Genomic DNA, 20,427 nt, shown 5'->3' on the forward strand with positions numbered 1-20,427 from the left:
GGTTGTCATTAAGTGGGCACAAATAAGCCCAAGTGAGTGAGAGTAAAAGTGACTACATATGAGGGAGAATAAATGAGTAAGTGGGAGTGTGAGGGGCTGTTAAATAGAGTGAAAGTGTGTGAGTGAGATTGAGGGAGATTGAGTGACAGTGAGAGAGTACACTTATGAGTGAGAATGAGAGTGGGCGAGTTAGACTGACAGAGAATGAGTGATTGAGAATGAATGAGAATAAGTCAGACTGAGTGACAATGGGTGATTGACGGTATCAGTGTAGGTGAGTGAGTGAGTGACAAAGTGTGAGTCAGAGTGAGAGTGCACAATGTAGGAAATGCTTGACATTTGGAGCCAACCATGTCACATTTTGGAAAACTGATTGTCAATTCATGAGCAGTGTCCAGGTTCATTGGCTTGACACACCATGAAAAGATTTGACCATGTAATGAGTGCCTTGTCAGATCCTACAGCTTTTCAGCAAATGTATGTGAAAACTGTGCTTGAAATGCACTCAGGGGATCGCTCACTTCACTAACTTGCTACAGTTCAGAATATTTATAAAGCACAACCGCATTCAAAGATCACTGACTGCCACTTCAAGAACAGAAAGTTAACAGTGTCTTGATGAGCACTAGTTACACTCTCCAGCCTTCACTGGAGCCTGAACTTTACACTTTAGGTTTTGTAAAAGAAATACCTTCAGAGGCACAATGCCTACTTAATTAAAAATGTGTTTCACATGCAGAATAGTGCCTTGCCAAATTATCATAAATCAAAATGTATTAGCAATATGAATAATTTAAGCCAATTACAGAGTTATTATTCAATATTTGCTCTATGTCAATTATTATATATGGACATATTTGTTACTTTTGTAATCCTGTTTGTTCCAGTGATTTATCAATAAATTTCTTGTTGCTGTATGCACAAGGAGAACTGCTAACTAATTTATTTATTTATTTATTTTAGGTTTTTATAGAGCGCGTAGTCACCCTCGAGTATCCCAGCGCTGAAACCTCAGACTCCTAGAGGGGGGGCACAGGGAAGCTTCGAAGAAAAATCAGGGAAAAAGGAGGGTTTTGAGGGACTTCCTAAATCGTAGGAGGTTTGGTTCAGCTCTGAGGTTCGAGGGGAGAGCGTTCCATTTACTGGCCGTGTTTACCGAAAATCTGCGGCCGCCAATGCGGGTTTTCTTCACCCTAGGGACAACGATAAGGTTTCCCTGTTCAGACCGGAGCGCTCTCGGCGGTCTGTATGGAGTGATCCAAGTGCTCAGAATGGGGGGACCCGCATTGTGCAGGGCCTTATGTGCCAGGCAGAGGGCCTTAAAGGCGACTCATTCCCTCACGGGGAGCCAGTGAAGTTTTCTCAGGGCAGGTTTGGCCGATGTTCTTGCTGGGGTGTTTGTGAGCAGGCGGGCTGCGGCATTTTGGGTTTTTTGTAGTATTTGCAAGGTGGCTTCCGGTGCCCCGAGGTAAATAGCGTTGCTATAATCCAGCCTTGCTAGCACTAAGCCTTGAATTAGCAGGAGGCGGGACTGGAATGGTAGAAGGGGGAGCACCTTTCTGCATGATCTAAGGAGCCCATAGCAGATGCCGGCTGTTTTCCTAGCCTGTGTCCTGAAAGTGAGATCTGTCTCTAGCCACACTCCCAGACTCTTAACCTCTGTCTTAGGGGAGGGGGGGTCACCCATACAGGCGGGCCAGATGTTAGGGGGGAGACTCGAAGTTTTGTGACCGAGGAGCAGGATCTCTGTTTTTGACCCGTTAAGCTTTAGGTCAGAGTCGCCCATCCATTGATGGACGGTGGAGAGGCAGTCTCGCAGGTTGGAGGGCTTTAGCTTGGGGTGAGAGAGGGTCACCACCAGCTGAGTGTCGTCAGCGTAGCTGACGATCGTGACTCCGAATGGGACGACCAGCTCCTCCAGTGGGGCCATATACACGTTGAAAAGCGTGGGGCTCAGTGAGGAGCCCTGGGGCACTCCACACCGGAGGGGGATTGAGGGAGAGCGGCTTTCTCCTTCCCAAACTTGGAAGGAGCGTCGGGAGAGAAAGGATGTGAGCCATCTCAGCGCACTGTCTTGTACGCCAGTGTTCTCTAGGCGCTGGGCTAGGACCTGGTGGCTGACAGTGTCGAATGCCGCGCTAAGGTCCAGGAGGACCACTGCCACTGATCCTCCTGTGTCCATGATTTCCCTCGCTTTTTCTACGGCCGCCAGAAGGGCGGTGTCTGTGCCCTGACCTGGTCTGAAACCTGTTTGGGAGTTTTTTAGGAGATGGTTTGTCTCTAAGAAGTGGAACAGCTTTTTATTTGCGAGCTTCTCCGCGACCTTACCTATCCAGGGGAGGAGCGAGATGGGTCGATAGTTGGATAAGTCTGCGGGGTCTAGCGACGGCTTCTTCAGAAGACCTTTAACAACGGCCTCCTTCCAGCTTTGTGGGACTTCTCCTTGGGCAAACGAGGTGTTAATGAGGGCCGTGAGTCTAGCTGTAATGGTCCGAGCGATGTTTTTAGTGAACCGTACGGGAACTGAGTCGCTGGGGGCCCCACTTTTCGTGGCTGCTAAAGTAGTTGCCACTTCTTCTTCTGTGACTGGTCCAAATGAGGCTAAACGAGGGGATTCGGGTTTGTCCGTGGGGTTTCCTGACGTGAGGGCACAATCCTTGGCTATTCCAGGGGTGGCCTGATTGGTGGCAGGTAGGGAGGAAAGGATTTTCTTAATTTTATTGTCGAAGAAGTTAGCCAGGTTGACGCATTTCTCCTCGGCTGCTTTGGGGTCCAAGGGTATCTGCGGGGGGGCTGGGACATGGAGAAGCTCTTTAAGAATGGAAAAAGTCTCTTTGGCAGAGCACGAGGAATTCTGTATTCTTTCCTCAAAGAAGGAGCTTTTTGCGCTGTGGAGGGCTTGTTTGTAAGCCTTCATGGCTGTTTGATAAACGTTTTTGTCCTTCGCTGATTTGTTTTTTCTCCATGTTCGCTCCGTCTTTTTGCACTCCTTCCTAAGAATGTTCAGGAGCGGAGTGTACCAAGGAGCATGGTTGATCCTTTTTACATGCTTAAGAGAGCATGTTAATGGAATGAGGCTGTCTAGGGGGTTGGTGAGCCAGCTGTTAAATTCTCTATCAGCGGTGTTAGGGTCAGTTGAGAGGGGGCCGTCGGAATCCCTAAGCTTCACTTCCCATTTATCTGGACTTAACTTGTGCCAGCGTCGGGTTAAAATCCTGGTTTTCTGTTTAGGGACCGAGGCGGGTCTAATGAAAGTTTGTGTTATAAATAATATAGCTTACCACTGCTGTTCTGTGTTTTTTCACTACATTGTCCTCATACGAACATTTACTTTTTCATACAATACAAAGATAAACAAGTAATGCACCCATGTCATATGTTAGAACCCTAATATAGGTTGAATCTAAGATAGACATTTGTCTGTGTTTTTTTTTTTAATTAGACAGTTAGTATGGAATGTTTGGGATGTCAATCATTGTGATGTCAACGGGATTAGGGTCATGTTACATCACTCCCTTGGAACAGAAAGGTGCAAAGGTCATAAATTCATTTCTTGGGATGTCATTACGTTCAAATGGTGCATTGTGCCACAATCTCTATCCTTGCTATTTTGGTGAATTGACATCCTTGGCATCGAGCATAGAATTTATGGCTCAGCTAACCAATTGGATCTGATTTACATGTGACTGCCTGATACAGGAACTTTAATAAGAAAATAGTATCCCCGTTCATTTGGACAGGCCATATTATTTTGAGTCTTACTCAGAACAGCCTATATGGACATTTGCCATTTATTCACTGTGCCTAGTGTACCAATCGGGATATCCCCTAGAGCAGCTAGAGGCAGATATCTAACTCCTTGATAAAAGAACTTAGTTCAGTGCACCAATACGAATTAGAAATCCAGATGTACTGTGACCCATACACAAACCACTGAGTTATGTATGAGCATTGTATTTTGATCATGATTAGTTTCACTAGATGAGTTTACAGTGAAACTCCAAACCGTCCTTAGTAAGTGAATAATACACTCAAAATAGCACTGAGAAACATGGGATCAAACTTAAAATGTTAATTTCTAAAACCCAAGACTAGTGCATGAAATATGGATGGTTACCATGTAGAAAGAGAAAATAAATGTAGTAATGCATGACGTGGACAGCAAAAACAACATGAGCATCTCCAACATTGTTAGTCTCTCCTAGCTACTTCACACCCTATTTCTGCCTCTAAGTGATATGCTTAAACTTAGCAGAAGCAGAAAATAGCAAGCCTATAAATCAAGTTTCCTAACGTGGATCACACAGCCTACCTTCTCCCTGTACAAATGAGCTTTTTAGCTATTCTCTATCATAGACATTGCCCGGAACGAGAAGCAGTGCCAGGCTGAGGGATACTTTTCTGATTTGCTCCCGCAGCAGCACCTACTATAAACATACAAAATATGGCAGCATAGATAGGAGGCGGACATAAGCCTAACAATTCAGGGCGTATCGAAGATTTCACGCCTTCTAATGCAAAGAAATAAAAGAACCTGCAGGTCAAACACATGATAAAATCAAAACAACTCAAATAGGTCCTATCAGAGTGTTCACAACACCAGAGACCATTGCTCCAACTCAGTTATAATTCCTATTGAAGCAAAAACATGTTGGTAGTTGCCTGGTTCCTCGTGCTCAGTTGACATATTCTAGCAGACTGACCAAGTTTCTTTTCTTTGTGTTTGGAGACATTTTCATGTATTTAGTTACTTGTGGAAAACATAAGCTGAATAATTCTGACAAATTTAGCCTGGTGTATTCGCAGTGCTTTAGAGTATTCGTTTCGAATATTTCGAGCACATTTTTAGTTCCTTGTGAAAATAATTGTGTCTTTCAAACCATTGCAACCCTATACCTTAAAACAAATAGTTTTAGCCACCATTATCGAGAGTAGACTTGATTATAGCAACCCCTTTTACCTCAACCTCCCACATAAACCTATGTCTAATCTACTTATAGCCCCAGTGTACAAAGGACAATCTCTTAACCACCCAGTAACCACGTGAACTCGTCATAGTTATCTTCACAAAGTTCCATTGTCTCCAAACGCAATATACAAGGGGACATACCCTTCATACATGGCTGCACAGTTAGGATCCACTCTATGTAGTTCCCCATTTCTTTCAAACAAAGACAAATAATGAAGCTCCTGTTTGACATATGGGTAGCCTACAGGAAGTCACGGCCACTGAGAGGGTGCTGCGAATTGAACAATTATCTAATTATGATTTGAAAATGCTAATGAGAGCAATGATTGCAATCAATAATGAGTCAAGTTCTTTCTTGTTTTATTTCAGAGTTCTACGGTGATGGAGAGAGCGGCACATTTCAAAAACGTTCAATACCTTCTTATTCACGGAACAGCAGATGGTACGTTCCTGCTAATTAGTCAGCTGTGCAGCAGCAGCGCTGTCAAGATAAATCACCAGACCCATTGCCGCGCTCAGTCACATTAAGGCGTTCATGCTACAACTAACACCTTAAGGGCCGGCATTTCAAAATCTAGGACATGGGGGATGGGTTCATGTGCTCTCAATGCATGCCAAGGACCAAGTCACATTGTGCAGCTAATTACTGCTGGTGATGTGCAATGCATGCTGGGTACAGGCAGTGTTTATATAGCATTGGACGCGTCTTACTGAATTTAATTTTTTTATTTTTTATTTTTCACTTTCACAGGGAGTGTGTAGCGCAGTGGAGTGTACAGCAGGCAGTGCTGCCATAAAATGTATTTATTTTGGTTCAGTGCTTGCAGCGTGCCCTGAAAAATAAACTTTGCGTTTAACGTCTGTTTAAAAATGCTCTGATTTACTGATCCAGCTCAGTAAATGCCAATAGCTTGTTATGAAAGAGGCAGTATTTCAAGCAATAATGTGAATTGTTCATGTTGTATCCAGTGTACATTTCTTTGTTTACTGTGAACGTTTTATTAAATACGGCAAAGCATGCATCTGTACGGAGGGTGGCACAATACACAGTCAATTATTGATATTATGCTTTTCAAGCCCGTGATCTTTAAAACAAAAGTCCGCAGAAATGTCTAATACAAAATGCTGCCATCAAATATTTAGCTTTCTACATAATATGGCTCACCTGGGGCGAGAGCAGGATTTTACCATTGTTAGAAGCATAGTTCAGAGGTTTACATGTATTTCACATACAACAATGTAGGGGTGGATAAAAGAATACGTGAAAGATGTCTTTCTGAGAAAATAGGTTAAATCACCAAATGACAAACAGATCGCTCAACATTAATGAACAATTAGCACATACTACTTGCATCCTGTCTACTGGTGCACCTGGTCCCTAGGTCCTGTAAATAACATATGCTATATTTAATGGCACTCAAATCACCGACCTTGATAAGATAGGTGGCTCAGCTGGTGTTTTGGGGATCTAGGTGTGTGACTTACAGATCACCGCGGATGCCGGGTAGCAGCAAGTGAACAGAACGTCATGCAGCCAGTCACTTGGAAGGGATGTCAAAGTGCACAGAGAAACATTAACGTTTATTGAAGCATGCATACTCTTTGTACACCGCCCACTTTGAATTGAATAACTGTAGGTGCTCCAAAATTCATATATCTCAGCTGGCAGTGGCATTGAGAGTTCCTAGAATCAGGCTAAAACCTACTACTACGTGTGTGACAAAACACAGCTGGAACCCAACACAGATTCATTACACATTGAGCACTGCCGCCCAATCTCACGGGCAAAGCAACAAAAAATTATATATACTGCGGTAAATTACTGGACCTAAAAGGCTCCTTTGAAGGTTTGGTATTTTTTGTTCTGGTATTCAAGTAATGTGGCACAGATGTGTTGTTTGGATGATATGTTGCAGCCTTGCATTACAAGCCAAGCAAAGTGGTTGGGTCTCAAAGAAGGCATGTGCTTCTGTGTTTTCAATTACACCTATAGGGGCGAACATCTTAGACACCTTCTTACCAGTTCTTGTGGCAGATGTAACAGCAGGATAGCTTGACCCATCGTGCTGTCCTCTGTGTTATTTCCTGCTTGAAAATCTCAAACGGGACTAGCATCTATGTCAGGCATTTGACTAGGCCCCATTTTCCAGCTACCCCCGATTCTAGCAGCATGAGTCATGGATCCATTGCCCTGCTATGTGGGAGCATCTCTTCTGGTCTTGACCTATTTCTAGCACCTGCGGGACCGCTTTGAAGTAAGAGCGCAGCGAAGGAGTAATCTTTGGGGTCGGAGCTTGGGGAGGTTTGGCCGCCTTGTTGCACTTCCTTCCCCTCTTAGCCTTCACCTCTACCGAGAGGTATGAGGATGTTTTTTCTGAATTTGAATCGGAGGGTAATCGAGTGGAGACTTGAGAGGGCACCCTAGTTCCGGAACCCACTAAGGCTGCAGAGGCTTCTGACGTACTCCTTAAAAACTTCTCCACTGAAGATGACTCCCCACCTTTACCCTTCTTTTTACGGGTACACTTCACTTTTCCCAGACCTTTAATTGGACCCTTACTTTGAGTTTGATTTTCTTCAGTAGTCCTAGCTGCTTTCATGTGCGTAGGGAAAAATTCAAAAACTTTTGACTTACTCCCACCTTTCTTCCCCTTTACCTCAGTTATGCATGCGTCCTCTTCAAGCAACTCACTTTCGGGTGATCCGGCGTCTGTCCCCGTTTTTAGGAGACTTGGTACAGAGCAAACGCTTGGACTGGAAACAGACACGCTCTCGCTGCTTTTGCTTGTGTAGGAGTCCTTACGGAGACTCTGTACGTGTCTAGCCCTACGGAGCTCCAGGGCAGCCTGACTCCAGCGCAGCAGCTCAGGCACCCGCTGCTCTTTCGCTGGGCGTTTCCTGCAGTCGGCCTCGGTTCTCTCCGCCTCCACGCCAAGACCTTCACACATCGAGGCGGAGCCGGAGCCGTGCAGATGCGAGAGCTTCGTCGGCCATGTGTGCAGGTAACCAGACGAAAATGATTGTGTTTTTTTCAGAATATTAAACCGCACTTCTTTTCGAAATCCAAACTTGCAAATTGGAGCGAAAAGAAACAGAGAAAAAGCCGTGGCACTCAGGCGGGGTCAGAGCGGAGCACTACAGCAGTCAGCCTGCTGCCGCCATGTTTCTCAACCACGTCGTTCTTTCAGATGAAGGGAAAATCAGGAACTGACGGCTTACTGTCTGAAATCTACAAAAACTTGCAATTAGAGGTATCTCCCGTTGTGGTGGCTATGTTTAATAAGATACTGAAGGAAGGAGAGGCCCCTCCAGCCTCCTGGGATAGCGCCTCCATAACACTCATCTTGAAGCCAGGAAAGCCCCCATCCGACTGTGGCTCTTATCGGCCAATATCAATCTTAAACGCCGATTACAAGATTTTTGTGACAATATTGGCCAAAAGGCTCGGACAGGTAGCCCCGGATATACTACATCCCAATCAAAAAGGTTTTGTTAAAGGGAGGCAGTTATACGAGCTCACGTATGATCTTGTAGGCGCCATAGACGTGGCGACGAAGGAAGTTTTGCCCCTCTCAGTTCTCACGTTGGACGCCACCAAGGCCTTCGACAGGGTGAATTGGCTATACCTGTCGGAGGCCTTGCTGAAATTCAATGTGGGGGACAAGTTCCGCAGAGCAATAGAACTGCTCTACAGAAGTCCTTTGGCCTCAATTTTCATCAACGGGGGCTTATCTGAGCTATTTAGGGTAACAAGGGGTACGAGACAGGGTTGTCCCCTGTCTCCCCTGCTATTCGACTTATATATAGAGCCATTAGCGCAGAAACTAAGAGAAAACACACTAATTAAACCTTTTGTCTATTGCGATTGGGTCAAAAAAGTGCCGCTCTACGCAGACGATATTATGATTTTTTTCACCAGACATTAACACCGCGTTTCCAGCGGTTATAGATTTAGCCCTGGAATTCGGCAAGGTTTCAGGCTATGAGGTGAATGCCACCAAAACCGAGTCAATGTCATGGAATGTCAACTTAAATACCCACAGTGAAACATCAAGAGCTAACTTGCGATACCTGGGGATTAATATAGACAAAAATATAAATTCGATAGCCTCCTTAAACTTTGCAAAAGTAGCAGCGCAGTGTCGAAAACTGATGAGAGCTTGGGCACATCTCCCTCTTACCATTTTGGGGAAGGTAAATCTCGTAAAAATGACTATACTGCCAAAGGTTTCTTTTTTATTTAATTCGATTCCGCTGTCTTTTGACCCTAAATTAATTTCAAAGCTGCAGAGCGAGATTTCTTCTTTCATTTGGAACAACAAGAATACAAGAATTGCTTGGAAAAAGATAAGGCGTCGCAGGGAGAAGGGCGGGTTGGCGGGCCCAGACCTTCAGGCTTACGCATGGGCATTCCAGTTAGCGCATGCACGAATGCTTTTGAAAACACCAACTGAGACAGGCGTGGGCCTTATGTTTTCCACCTTGCTGAGCTGTGAGGGAGTTGGGCAGGGCAGTTCTTGTTTAAATTCGGAGACCCCAAATATTTAAAAAAAATAAAGCTGAAGGTACTACAGGGGATGGCCAATATGTGGTATAGAGTGAGGCACTTGATCAAACTAGGTTATCACTCAAGCAGAGCTCCAATATGGGATTTACCTGCCCCTCCAGCCTGGGCCGAAGATGCATTAGCTTTACCACTTAAAGAGGCTGGAGTTGTATCCTGGGGTGACTTGTTTTCTGATGGTTCTCTACTCCCATGGAATTACTTGGTCAACAAAGTCGGGCTGAGATTCTCAAGATTCAAATATCTACAAATTTCAAGTTGGTTTCAGACATCCCGCTCACAGTCTTCGCGGAACAGCAGTTTTCCCATAGGGGGAGGGAGTGAATTGGAGGCATGCCTGGTGGACAAACCCCCTATAAAGAAGGAGATCTCACTCTGGTATAACATGATCCTAGAGGAAGCAGATGGCAAATTTTGTCTCCCAACGCAATTGTGGGCTGAGTCGATGCCAGGAAAAGACGTGGAAGAACTCTGGATAACTTCATGCAGGGTGCTGTGGGATCTGGTTAAGCCAGCTTGGCTCCGAAGGAACCACTTATTTACATTGCACAGGGCTTATTATTCCCCGCAGAGGCTGTCAAAATTTTCCCAGACAGGTCCGGTCTCTTGCCCAAGATGTGGTCTGGAGGCGGTGTCGGACATCCATATGTTTTTTGAATGTCCGCAAATTACTCCTTTCTGGGATTCCATAAGTAACAAACTGTCCTCGGTACTGGATTTTCAGATCTCCCTAGATTTGGGCTTAGTCATCTTTGGTCTGAGTGGGAAGTCCCGCAGCGCTGCCTCCAACCTGGTGTTCTATTCCATTTTGGCGGCTCGCAGGGAAATTTGCAGACATTGGAAGGACGCCTTGCCGCCCACCTTTTACGAATGGCGTTCTTCAATTCTCCAGATTTCAAAACTCGATCTGGCAAGGGGAGGGAATCAGGTAAAGAGAGCCTATTGGAATCATCTGGTGTGGTCAAGTTGAACCTGGGTTTTTTTTTTCCCCCAGGTCCAATGATTAATGCAGACATGGCTCACCCTCTGGTTCAGCCACAGTACGTGGTGTTGCTTTTTGGGGCCCTGGTACCTCGGGCACTATTGATCAACAAAACAGCCCTTACGTCAGAGTCTCATGGCTTGCCAGCAGTTACTGTTGGGATTTGGTCGCCATACCTCCTGCGCTATCCCTGCCAGCTGATGCTGTGGCAGTACAAGGCACTGCCTGATTTTCTGCTCTGTGGCAACTTTTGTTTTGATAGATTGGAGCCATGTACGCAAATGAGGATAAAAAAAAAGAAAGAGGCAGTATTTCAAGCAATAATGTCAATTGTTCATGTTGTATCCAGTGTACATTTCTTTGTTTACTGTGAACGTTTTATTAAATGCGGCAAAGCATGCATCTGTACTGAGGGTGGCACAATACACAGTCAATTATTGATATTATGCTTTTCAAGCCCGTGATCTTTAAAACAATAAGTCCGCAGAAATGTCTAATACAAAATGCTGCCATCAAATATTTAGCTTTCTACATAATATGGCTCACCTGGGGCGAGAGCAGGATTTTACCATTGTTAGAAGCATAGTTCAGAGGTTTACATGTATTTCACATACAACAATGTAGGGGTGGATAACACCGCATGAATGGTTCTCTGACAAAAGAATACGTGAAAAATGTCTTTTTGAGAAAATAGGTTAAATCACCAAATGACAAACAGGTCGCTCAACATTAATGAACAATTAGCACATACTACTTGCATCCTGTCTACTGGTGCACCTGGTCCCTAGGTCCTGTAAATAACATATGCTATATTTAATGGCACTCAAATCACCGACCTTGATAAGATAGGTGGCTCAGCTGGTGTTTTGGGGATCTAGGTGTGTGACTTACAGATCACCGCGGATGCCGGGTAGCAGCAAGTGAGCAGAACGTCATGCAGCCAGTCACTTGGAAGGGATGTCAAAGTGCACAGAGAAACATTAACGTTTATTGAAGCATGCATACTCTTTGTACACCGCCCACTTTGAATTGAATAACTTATAGGTGCTCCAAAATTCATATATCTCAGCTGTCAGTGGCATTGAGAGTTCCTAGAATCAGGCTAAAACCTACTACTACGTGTGTGACAAAACACAGCTGGAACCCAACACAGATTCATTACACATTGAGCACTGCCGCCCAATCTCACGGGCAAAGCAACAAAAAATTATATATACTGCGGTAAATTACTGGACCTAAAAGGCTCCTTTGAAGGTTTGATATTGGGCAGTTCTCCCTAGAAACTGGTCCCTTTTCTGTAAATACGGGAAATGAGCACCAGGGGCGTATTCACAATTCCCAATTCAGGCTTCCACTGCTCCATTGTTCCTACATGGCCATGCTATTATGATCTTTTCAAGGTTAAATAAGTATAGATGATCTGTGAACAGCCACCTGGTGCCCCACTCTTCATGGTTAAACATCGTAACACACTATTTTGTCTCAAGGTCTGTCTTTGCTGCTTCATTACGATTAAAATAAAGAAACCAGAAAATATCAAAATTTGAAAAATTCATTTAACCAACCTTATAGGTTTCCAAGCCTCTTCTTTAAATTCATCTAGAGCTCATTCTAGGTATGTCATACCGTTTCCATGCTAAAAGATGTTTGCTGTTCTTCTTAAATACCCCTAGTCTTGGTCACTTATGTTTTTTGACTTGTAAATACATTGGAAACCAATGGAAGAGCTCCCAACTGAAGGCACAGCACAAGCCTTGGCCACTCCCCCAGAATGGACTCTTTGTAGCTGTGACATCTTAAGGAAATGTCTCTTGCCTAGGTGGTGCCAAGCCCAAATTACCACCTGGAGAGTTAATCGCTGTAATGTGTCCCTTACAAAGGTGTGTAGTCACTCACTCACTCACAAATGAAACACTTATTCGCCAGTGATTCGGTTATTTGCATGCTTCCTGACTACTAGTTTTGTTCACTAATTCACGTCCTCACTCAGTGACTCATTCACTAGTTTACTTAATTTCTTGCTTACTGACTGTCTGCCTCTCTAGCCCAGTCGCTCAATTAATCGTTGACTATCCAACTTAGTAATTGAGACTCGATTATTTGCTCACTCACACATTGACTTACAGATTCTAAAACCTATTTACTTAAAGGGACAGTGGCTGCTTTAATTAATGCAGCTATCCCCGTGTTTACAGGCATTTCCAGGTGTTGCAAAATACCTCCTTCTTCATAAATGTTAGTGAGGTAAGATGTGTGAGATCTGCCTGCTAATGTACATTTTACGATGTCATGATTAGGTACATCCGTCGCATGCCATGATGAAGCTGAGGTGGCACACAAGCAGTGCTTAATTTGGGAAATAATAAGTGCCGGGGCTCTCATCAGGAGGCCACTGCAGTTTGCAACACACATAGCCCCTGCAATGCTGCCAACGATAGAAACAACACAAGTATTAGCCTCAAACTCCCACAAGTGTCACTAATCGGACTATTTCAGGCCCCCAAAGCTATAAGAATGGCTTGGGAGGCAGGTAATAGTCATTACAATGCTTATTGAATGAATAGTTACCTGTTGTCGTAGTCATATCCAAATTAGCCAGACAGCGCCACCTTGTGGCAGCTATCACATGCGCTGTTTTTGAAAATTAAGGGCTGCTTCGAGCACCGGAAACCACAGCTCACATTAGGCACTGATTGCAAATCACACCTCCCACTGATGAGGGAGGGCTAGACTGTAGCTTGTTTCAACAATTGGAATTATGTGACCTCAACCGAACCAGACTATATCAGGAGTTTTCTGTACAGGTAATTCACTGGCTCAAGCAAAAAAAGAAACTCCACCATTAAAAAGTCATCACCTGCAACACTCCTGTGGAGCATACACAGGGCTCTCAATTCCATAGACCCGGCCCTTTGAAAAAAGTGCTGGTGCTTAGCACCGGCAAGCACCGGCACAAATTAAGCACTGCACACAGGTTGGTCTGCAAACATACAAACTTGATTGTGACCTCGGCTTCATACATACAGTGCCTAGTTCTTTGCTCACATGACTATTTTGTTCCATTACTTGTGACTTACACCAAAATACCTCAAACAAAGTAAACAATCAAACATGGAAAGAGGAAACAAAGAGAACGAAATGAATCTTGAATGTTAATTGATGTGAAATTCTTGAAAATTGAGTTGAAACCTGACATCACCTTCACAGAATTTCTAGAGATCCGTACTGTCCTATATGTGCTAACAAATGTGGCAATGAGATCACTGAGACAATCTCAGCAAAATCTGAAAGCATAAACATGCAGACAAGGTTTAAAAAATTGAGGGAAATGTTTCGAGATTTAAACACGTGATTTGTATACTTTCTGAAAGATTGTATCTGAGGATTTAAGCAAGATCGATATAGCTGTCAAGATTAGTTAACAATGTTTTTTAGCTGCTGCTAATCAAGTCAAGGTAGTTCAACATTCATCATATTTAAATGCTTAGTTGATTTTATGATTCACAATCTAAAACTATACTTGTTTTATGTCCTAAACACTCTTTTTTATTTTAGACAATGTTCACTTCCAGCAAGCTGCACAAATCTCTCAAGCGCTAGTCGATGCTCAAGTGGATTTTGAAGCAATGGTATGTTTACTTCTTGTCAAAATATGCAAATATGATGTTGGTATTCCATTCTTACTCATATTTTCGGAGGGAGTTGCAGGGTGGCCATTATATAGTCAAACCATCATTGGTATAGGAAGTATGCCACAGACCATAACCCAAAAGAAACAAAACGGACCGTGCTGAATGTCAGCTGAGCAGTAAAAGATACTCAGAGGCGTGTGGGTGCTGTGAGAACCACACAATATCTGTTTGAGAAATATAAATGTGCATTTGACATTTATAACTACCTGAACTCAGTTGACGTGTTCCACAGGGTACAATCACTATTGTCCTCATTACATTTACAAAATTGGTATACTCTTTAGAATACTGGTGTTTGACACATCAAAAAATCAATTTAGGAAATTATACCTCCATTCATTTTTCTTTCCTTTAACCTACCGTAACACAAAACTTTTCAAAATTATTATTTGGTATTGAACTGTACTTTAATAATAGAATTTCAATCTATAAACAAATGGTATTGACAATGTTCTGTATTTGAATAATTTGGTATTCTTTCAAAGTTGCTTTTTAATTTCAGTGTGGGCACCCGCTTAAAGAGTCTTCTTGTTAATTACAAGAGAAATGGGGACAGAGCTGGGGATTTAAAATTACTGATTCACTTGAAAATTTCCCAGCTTACCACATGTAAACAGGCTGGAAATGCCTCCTGGAGTTACCAGTACTTCCAATATTGGTGACTCAGGGGTATAAGGTGATCCTTGGTGCTTTATCAGTGTATTTGTAATGATGACCAATTTTTATCTTTATCTTTATTTGATTATTCAAAAATTATTATAAAAGAACATCAATAAAAACATAAATATCCTTTTCACAGTACATCTATAAAATATGCAAGCATCAATAAAAATATCTACTATAAGATAAGTTAAAAATAACAACAGCAGGCCCCCTCAACACAACCAAATTAGATATAATAAATACCATCAAACTGCTAACAAAATAAAATCAGAAAACCACACTTTTACGATAAGGAATAGTCTATTTAAGAAAGAGACTGACGCTCACACACCCATCAGGAGAAGGAAGCATAAGTAATTAAAGTAGTGCTGATCTGCACTTTGTGAACCATAGGATTACTTAGAACAAGAAAAATATATTTGCATGGAAAAGGCAGATACAACCTCCAGAAGAATAAGAAAGGAAACAGGGTCTGTGGAGTAACTTTATTACAGTGACAACAACATATAGACTCTGTATCATATTGACCCAGGGTAAATCATACTTGCCATCTTATTGTGCCCATTCTTCGTCTGGTCAAAAGCAACTGTTCAAAAGTATCTGTGACGGGCCCGAAATAGGGTTCAAGACCTACAGAGGTGTATATCATTACATAGTCTTTGTTGATTAATTTTATGAGGTCCACCATCTCCAGCTAGATCCCTGTGTCTAGCACCCATAATAAGCCAGCCCTTATCACTAGAATTTAATGGAGCAGGGAAAAGGAATATGGAGGGTCTGCCCAGTCTTTCAAGGGTGGCTTTTATATAATGGAGCCAGTGAATAGCGAGGTCGTGGTCACAGGAGAGACAATCCTCTATCATTTCTTTATTGAGAATGGCTTGATATAGAGAACCACAATAACTTGGGAGCAAGTTTTATTTGATCCTCTACTACTTCTATTCTCAGCTCTTCATGAATTATTGCAAAATAAGAGCTTCTCATAAGGAGGCCCAGAATATGCTGGCATACATGTTTTCTTCAACCTGCAAAGTGCATATTGCAATCCATCAAGATTCCGACCCCAAACATCAAGATTTCATGGATGGTCTAGTTAGAAAATAAAATATATAAAACCTTAAACATTTCACTAAAAAATAAAGGTTACTGGGATGTTATACATAGAGTCACATTTTACATGCACAAAATCATACAAATTCTTCAGTTATTGTTATATTTATTTCAATTAACTATAACTCATGCCCTAAGGTAACTATAACTTGCGCTGATAATTTCCGCATAGTTAATCAGTCATGATATCTATATGACATCAACATTTGCTATAACATTATTGCTCAGAAAGTTGTGCTTGGCGGGGCGCAAGTTATAGTTACCTCAGGGCAGCTATAGTTACTTGAAATAATTCTAACCTTAACTACTGAATTTGTATGGTTTTGAGCATGTACAATGTGAACCAAACTATAACATCCCTGTAACCTCAGTTTTTTTAGTGCATTTCAAAGGTTTTTTAAATGTTATTTCCTAACTATACTGTCCCTGTAACCTTTGTTTGTTTCAGTGAATATTATATATATATATATATATATAAAAAAAATATATATATATATATTCTTTCCAACAATGTGCCCATGCGCACAGGAGCGCACACAACATCACTTAACCATCCGGCTTTCACACTGCAGTCCGCCTCTCTGCACCAAATTTCATTAATTGTGCCAACGCGTTTCAGAGTAGCAAGACTCCTTCTTCTTGGGCTCAAAAGGAACATTCAATTACTCGCTGCTTTGCATATCCGGTATTTATTCATTTCCGGTGATTACCATACCTCAGTGGGCGTTTGCATAGTGCACAGAGTAATAAAATGCGTTATGGGACACAGAGTCCTGTAGCGAGAGCATTATTCTTGAGTAAGTTTAAATGTCCCAATTGTTCATTAAAGATGCATTAAAACCTTAATAGGCAATGGCGCAGACAGGCAGACTCGATCTGCAACAGTGATGTGCAGTTCACTTTCCATGGGTTCGGACGGAAGCCTCAGTCAGCTGGCTATCCGTTTCTTCACCAGTTGACGATGGTGCAGCTCCCCACGGCTGGACCACCGTGTTACATATTCTTTCCACCAATGTGCCCATGCGCACAGGAGCGCACATGACATCACTTAACCATCCGGCTTTCACACTGCAGTCCGCCTCTCTGCACCAAATTTCATTAATTGTGCCGACGCGTTTCAGAGTAGCAAGACTTCTTCTTCTTGGGCTCAAAAAGACCATTCAATTACTCGCTGCTTTGCATATCCGGTATTTATTCATTTCCGGTGATTACCATACCTCAGTGGGCGTTTGCATAGTGCACAGAGTAATAAAATGCATTATGGGACACAGAGTCCTGTAGCAAGAGCATTATTCTTGAGTAAGTTTAAATGTCCCAATTGTTCATTAAAGATGCATTAAAACCTTAGTAGGCAATGGCGCAGACAGGCAGACTCGATCTGCAACAGTGATGTGCTGTTCACTTTCCAAGGGTTCGGACGGCAGCCTCAGTCAGCTGGCTATCAGTTTCTTCACCAGTTGACGATGGTGCAGCTCCCCACGGCTGGACCGCCGTGTTACATATTCTATATATATATTTATATATTCATTCAAGAAAAGGTTGCCCCATTGGAATCGGCCACAAGGTAAGTTAAGAATAGTTCCATACTTTATTCAAGGCAGCCACATCTAGGCAAACGCAGGAAAACAAATCTTCAGATTCACTCAGCCAGACCGGTTTCGGGTGTTCGCCCTTTCTCTATGGCGTTCTGTGTGTCAAAAGGCGTTTTTTCCATCACGCACTGTTCATTTCAAATAAGTCTGCCTCAGTGGGCGTGGCCGTGCTCACGGCCTTCTGGACTTTGTAGTGCCTCAATATCTTTTTTGCAGTGAGTCCGTCTTGGCACACAGACAGTAATTGCACAATAAATCCCAAGTGGGTTAGATTCTGTATCCTGCTGAGTCGCCCAACGTCTTTATCAGCTGCCTTGTGGAAAACGAACCTCCCATGAGTAACGGCACCAGTGTCATGCCATTACAGGTCCGCTTGCGCGGCGGGCTTCTTCCGCGACCGGGCAAGGCCGCAAATATTCATTCAAGAAAAGGTTGCCCCATTGGAATCGGCCACAAGGTAAGTTAAGAATAGTTCCATACTTTATTCAAGGCAGCCACATCTAGGCAAACGCAGGAAAACAAATCTTCAGATTCACTCAGCCAGACCGGTTTCGGGTGTTCGCCCTTTCTCTATGGCGTTCTGTGTGTCAAAAGGCGTTTTTTCCATCACGCACTGTTCATTTCAAATAAGTCTGCCTCAGTGGGCGTGGCCGTGCTCACGGCCTTCTGGACTTTGTAGTGCCTCAATATCTTTTTTGCAGTGAGTCCGTCTTGGCACACAGACAGTAATTGCACAATAAATCCCAAGTGGGTTAGATTCTGTATCCTGCTGAGTCGCCCAACGTCTTTATCAGCTGCCTTGTGGAAAACGAACCTCCCATGAGTAACGGCACCAGTGTCATGCCATTACAGGTCCGCTTGCGCGGCGGGCTTCTTCCGCGACCGGGCAAGGCCGCAAATATTCATTCAAGAAAAGGTTGCCCCATTGGAATCGGCCACAAGGTAAGTTAAGAATAGTTCCATACTTTATTCAAGGCAGCCACATCTAGGCAAACGCAGGAAAACAAATCTTCAGATTCACTCAGCCAGACCGGTTTCGGGTGTTCGCCCTTTCTCTATGGCGTTCTGTGTGTCAAAAGGCGTTTTTTCCATCACGCACTGTTCATTTCAAATAAGTCTGCCTCAGTGGGCGTGGCCGTGCTCACGGCCTTCTGGACTTTGTAGTGCCTCAATATCTTTTTTGCAGTGAGTCCGTCTTGGCACACAGACAGTAATTGCACAATAAATCCCAAGTGGGTTAGATTCTGTATCCTGCTGAGTCGCCCAACGTCTTTATCAGCTGCCTTGTGGAAAACGAACCTCCCATGAGTAACGGCACCAGTGTCATGCCATTACAGGTCCGCTTGCGCGGCGGGCTTCTTCCGCGACCGGGCAAGGCCGCAAATATTCATTCAAGAAAAGGTTGCCCCATTGGAATCGGCCACAAGGTAAGTTAAGAATAGTTCCATACTTTATTCAAGGCAGCCACATCTAGGCAAACGCAGGAAAACAAATCTTCAGATTCACTCAGCCAGACCGGTTTCGGGTGTTCGCCCTTTCTCTATGGCGTTCTGTGTGTCAAAAGGCGTTTTTTCCATCACGCACTGTTCATTTCAAATAAGTCTGCCTCAGTGGGCGTGGCCGTGCTCACGGCCTTCTGGACTTTGTAGTGCCTCAATATCTTTTTTGCAGTGAGTCCGTCTTGGCACACAGACAGTAATTGCACAATAAATCCCAAGTGGGTTAGATTCTGTATCCTGCTGAGTCGCCCAACGTCTTTATCAGCTGCCTTGTGGAAAACGAACCTCCCATGAGTAACGGCACCAGTGTCATGCCATTACAGGTCCGCTTGCGCGGCGGGCTTCTTCCGCGACCGGGCAAGGCCGCAAATATTCATTCAAGAAAAGGTTGCCCCATTGGAATCGGCCACAAGGTAAGTTAAGAATAGTTCCATACTTTATTCAAGGCAGCCACATCTAGGCAAACGCAGGAAAACAAATCTTCAGATTCACTCAGCCAGACCGGTTTCGGGTGTTCGCCCTTTCTCTATGGCGTTCTGTGTGTCAAAAGGCGTTTTTTCCATCACGCACTGTTCATTTCAAATAAGTCTGCCTCAGTGGGCGTGGCCGTGCTCACGGCCTTCTGGACTTTGTAGTGCCTCAATATCTTTTTTGCAGTGAGTCCGTCTTGGCACACAGACAGTAATTGCACAATAAATCCCAAGTGGGTTAGATTCTGTATCCTGCTGAGTCGCCCAACGTCTTTATCAGCTGCCTTGTGGAAAACGAACCTCCCATGAGTAACGGCACCAGTGTCATGCCATTACAGGTCCGCTTGCGCGGCGGGCTTCTTCCGCGACCGGGCAAGGCCGCAAATATTCATTCAAGAAAAGGTTGCCCCATTGGAATCGGCCACAAGGTAAGTTAAGAATAGTTCCATACTTTATTCAAGGCAGCCACATCTAGGCAAACGCAGGAAAACAAATCTTCAGATTCACTCAGCCAGACCGGTTTCGGGTGTTCGCCCTTTCTCTATGGCGTTCTGTGTGTCAAAAGGCGTTTTTTCCATCACGCACTGTTCATTTCAAATAAGTCTGCCTCAGTGGGCGTGGCCGTGCTCACGGCCTTCTGGACTTGGTAGTGCCTCAATATCTTTTTTGCAGTGAGTCCGTCTTGGCACACAGACAGTAATTGCACAATAAATCCCAAGTGGGTTAGATTCTGTATCCTGCTGAGTCGCCCAACGTCTTTATCAGCTGCCTTGTGGAAAACGAACCTCCCATGAGTAACGGCACCAGTGTCATGCCATTACAGGTCCGCTTGCGCGGCGGGCTTCTTCCGCGACCGGGCAAGGCCGCAAATATTCATTCAAGAAAA

General features: G+C 43.7%; 1 protein-coding gene across 7 annotated transcripts in view; it reads left to right on the forward strand.

The window, feature by feature from the left end:
- LOC144823287 (dipeptidyl peptidase 4-like) overlaps positions 1 to 20,427 on the forward strand; it is an 867,366-nt gene that overhangs the window by 822,716 nt on the left and 24,223 nt on the right. For all 7 annotated transcript variants that reach the window (XM_078681655.1, XM_078681657.1, XM_078681659.1 and 4 more), the window contains 2 exons: positions 5,339 to 5,411; positions 14,071 to 14,144. In XM_078681655.1, coding sequence (XP_078537781.1) covers positions 5,339 to 5,411; positions 14,071 to 14,144 — 147 coding nt within the window. The remainder of the gene's footprint in view (positions 1 to 5,338; positions 5,412 to 14,070; positions 14,145 to 20,427) is intronic.

This window comes from Lissotriton helveticus, chromosome 3_1, assembly GCF_964261635.1.
Source record: "Lissotriton helveticus chromosome 3_1, aLisHel1.1, whole genome shotgun sequence".
NCBI classification, from domain to species: Eukaryota; Metazoa; Chordata; class Amphibia; order Caudata; family Salamandridae; genus Lissotriton; species Lissotriton helveticus.